This window comes from Fukomys damarensis, unplaced genomic scaffold (genome assembly GCF_012274545.1).
Source record: "Fukomys damarensis isolate Sample0158 unplaced genomic scaffold, DMR_v1.0_HiC HiC_scaffold_13, whole genome shotgun sequence".
NCBI lineage: Eukaryota > Metazoa > Chordata > Mammalia > Rodentia > Bathyergidae > Fukomys > Fukomys damarensis.
Genome location: NW_022900925.1, coordinates 22,220,774 through 22,224,452, shown reverse-complemented (window position 1 = coordinate 22,224,452; position 3,679 = coordinate 22,220,774). Strand labels below are relative to the sequence as shown.

At 59.0% G+C, this 3,679-nt stretch overlaps 1 protein-coding gene across 1 annotated transcript in view; it reads right to left on the bottom strand.

Annotated features, from left to right (window-relative positions):
* Window positions 1–21: 21 nt before the first annotated feature.
* Window positions 22–3,679, bottom strand: part of Tmem132e (transmembrane protein 132E) — a 53,924-nt gene continuing 50,266 nt past the window's right edge. The window contains exons 9-10 of the mRNA XM_033763095.1: window positions 3,040–3,231; window positions 22–2,211 (exon numbers count right to left, since the gene is read on the bottom strand). Coding sequence (XP_033618986.1) covers window positions 1,156–2,211; window positions 3,040–3,231 — 1,248 coding nt within the window. The 3' untranslated portion in view covers window positions 22–1,155. The remainder of the gene's footprint in view (window positions 2,212–3,039; window positions 3,232–3,679) is intronic.

Below are 3,679 nucleotides of genomic sequence, written 5' to 3'. Positions count from 1 at the left end.
GAGAGCAGGAGCGGCGTGTGTGTGGTGTGTGTGTGTGTGTGTGTGTGTGTGTGCATGCATGTGTGTACATGCTCATATGCACAAGGAAGAGACAGAGTCAGCCACGTGTACCATCTGTTTGCTGGGAGCTGCTGCCCCCACCCCAGTCTGGTGGCCTCCATTTATTTATGAAAAATCCAGCACAGTGGTGGGCAGAACCCAGAGAAAGTGGCCATGGGATGGAGAAGTGGAGGTGCCTGCTCCCTCTGACTTTAGCACTCCCTAGGTCCTTCACACCCTCCCACGTGCCTTCTTCTCCCAGCCAGGGATTCTGCACTGGGGAGATAGTGACTGCCCTCCCTGGGCACAGAGGGAAGCAGTGTGAGCACAGCTGGGCGGCTAAGGTGTGCTAGTGTTGATCTTGCTGCAGCAGAGGGGCACCCAGTCTCCCTGGGGCCCGAGGACCACAGTGTGGGGGTGTGGTGTGGCCAGACAGAGATGAGGACTCCTCCTGCATGGGGTCCTGTCACAGCCCCGGAAGAACCTTGGAAGGTGCCTGCTTGACACCAGACCTCTCTATCAAGTCAGCTTCAGGACCTGGGAGGCACCAGGGAGCCTGCAGTTGCCACAACTGTCCCCAAACCCCCAAATGTTTTGTCCGAAGCAAGATCCTTGGCAAGGCAGGCAGCTGTGCCACCTCCCCACCCTGCAGGATGGAAATCCCTGAATATTGGTTTGAGAAAAGTCTTTGTGCAGCCTGTGACACAAAACCCCCCAGGTTGCCCTGCACAAGGGGAAAGACAGGGTACTCAGGAGGCAGGGCCGGGTACAATGTGGGCCTACCTCGCCCAGGAGCCGGTGGCCTCTGAGCCTCACTCTGGGGGCAGGTGTTGCTGGAGACGGGAGATTTGGAAAGGGTAGAGCTCAGCTGGCATCGCTTTCCTCCTGCAAGCCAGGGAGAAAGGAGCCCTCCACCTGCAGGGGCGTGAGAGGGTAAAGGTGGGCAACAGGCAGGGCCACACCAGGGAGGTGACTGTTGGCTCAGAGCAAAGCTGCAAGGGCAAGGGATATAAAATCACTCAGCTGGCCCTGCATCAGTGTTAGATGGAGGTCCTGGCCGAGTCCCACCCAGAGCAGACGGCATGGGGGATGTTCCAGCCACCCCGGACGGAGCCTCTATGCAATCTCTTTGATTCTGCGCATGTAATTTTGCAGGTCTGGAGGTGGAGTAGGCCTTGTGGTGCCTGCCACATCCGGGCAGCCCCAACCCAGTTCCTCTTCATCCTCCTCATCTTCCTCACCCGCGGGCACTGAGTCATAGGCCAGCTCCTCCGAGGGCAGTGTGGTGAAAGTGGTAAACTTCACCCTCTTGCGCTTGGAGGTGGGTGAGCTGGCAGGGTCCTCGGCCTGGTCCCGGGCCGAACCACCAGAGGAGCCATCGCCCCGGCCATGCACCTGGCTCTGGACGCTGGTCTGTGAGCTGCCGCTGCTGTGGTGGTCACCATGGCAGCAGGCGGGCACAGTCTCCAGTGGGTTGCCGACAGGTGGCGAGAGCTCGCCCTGTACCCTCAGTGGCTGCCCATTGCCCAGGAACACCCAGTGGTGGGAGTGGTCCATGCTGGTCTGGCCTTCCGGAGGGATTCGCTTGTGCCTGTATCGCAGCACAAAGACGATGCAGTTGATAAGGAAGACGAGGATGGCGAGGCAGAAGACACCCAGCAATGCATACATGCCGATCTCCAGGTCGGTCAGACCCCGGGGCATCTGCAGGAAGCCAGTGGGCAGTGGCAAGAAGTCTTCTGTGGGTGGCACTGCTGGGCTGGATGTGCCTGGGCCGGGGCCCTCCAGTGCAGGGACCCCCGTGCCTGGTGGACCAGCTCTTCGAGCCTCGTCTTCACCCCCACCAGGCCCTGCCTGGCTGGGGCCTGGGTAATCATAAGTGGGGTCCTCCTCGTCCCGCCCAAAGTGCACCCGCAGGCCCACAGGGGTCGTGGCTAGCACACTCTTGCGCTTGGTTTTCTGGCAGCTCTCAGCAATGGTCAGCTCGGCGCGGAGCAGCTCCCCTGAGCCCTCAGCCTCAGCTACCACCAGCGGGAAGGCCCGGTCCTGGGTCACTGTGGCCACCTGCTCGTCCAGGCTGCTCACCAGCAGTCCATAGTCCCGGGGGCTGTAGAGGGACAGTGGGGCTGTGGTGCCATCACTGTAGGAGAGCCAGAGGCTCAAGAGGGCTTCCTGGAGGAGGAGAGGAGGAGGAAGGGTCAGGAGTCAGAGCCTATTCTGAGGATTTCTGGCTAGATCCTAAGTTTGTGAGACCAAGGATCAAGGGCTCCTGCCTCTGCTGTGGCCCCAGTGATGAAATGGAACCTGGCACTCAGGAACCCTCCTGTAGGTGGGAGTGCTCCCGTCTCACACGGGTGCAGGGGGTGAAGAGGAGGTTGTGCAGGGCACTTGCTCCTCTCCTCTTGATAAACTAAAGGAAGTTCTACAGAGGTAGCCCCATATGTCCATGCCTGACCTTGGGAACCTCAACTAACCCCAAGCTAAGATGCAGGAGAGTCCTGCCTCCTCCATCAGCCAAGACCATCTGGGGATCGTCCTCCCTGCAGATTTGAAGGCTGAGCCCAAAGAGAAATGATGGACCCAGGCACACCCAGGCTGAGGATCTCTGTGCCCTGGCTCCTGGCCCATTGCTGACATCCACTTCCCACTCCTTTGTCCTCTCTCCTGTCACATGCCCACCTTGACCTTGAAGCCAGTGCTCATGATGTGTGGCTGGGGCTCCAGGCATGGGTTTGGGTACTTCCTGGGGGTGAGACAGAGGTGACTTCCCTCTGGGAATCCAGGAGGGGACCCTCTGTGGAAATGTCTCAGGGCAGGGGGTGGGGCCAAATGGAGCAAATGATACCCTGCTCAAAGCCTCTGTGCAGAGAGCAGTGGGTAGGGCAGTGGGTAGGACTCTGAGGGCAGACAGATCACCCATTACCTGAAGTCCTAATTCAGGGACTCACGGCATAAGAGCAAGACAGTGTCCCCCTGGCTGGTTACCTGGGAACCAGTTACCTGCTTGAGGAAGCTGAGGGTCTGCTGGGCCACTGTAGTGGCCAGTATGGTGTGGCTGCTCCCAGGGCTGGGCCTCAGGGAGAGGGCCAGGCTGGCCACCACCTGGGCCTGCAGCTGTGTGATGCTGACCTTCTCCTCTGTCACTGTCAGCATCGTCTCCCCCAGCACGGCCTCTGTCAGCGGGGACACCACCTGAGGCAGAGAGGATGGGGGTGAGAGAGAGCCAGGACAACAGCAGCCCCTACCTAGGGTCCCTGCTGAGGGTCTCCAGCACTTCTGGAATTGAGTCCCATATGGGAGGGCTGGCAGGAAGGCAGGATTCCGAGTCCTGAAAGTGGGAACCAGGGTCCAGGGGTCACAGGAGAGTCAGAGGCTCAGCTGGGAACACAAGCAAGAGAGGCGAGCTGATTTTAAGGAAAGCAAGCCACCCCCAGAGATAAATGGCAGCTGAAGTTCAGCTTCAGTGTGAGGAGACAAAAGGGAGTGAGGGGCCTGTGGCCAATGGGAGGACCATGCTCTCTGATGGGATACTCGGGCTGGCTCTAGGCGATTGTTACTGGCTGGGACTGCAAGTCTGCTGTTGCCAGATTCATTTTTTGTTAAATCCCTAAATCCAGATTGTTTTTTTTTTTTTTTTTTT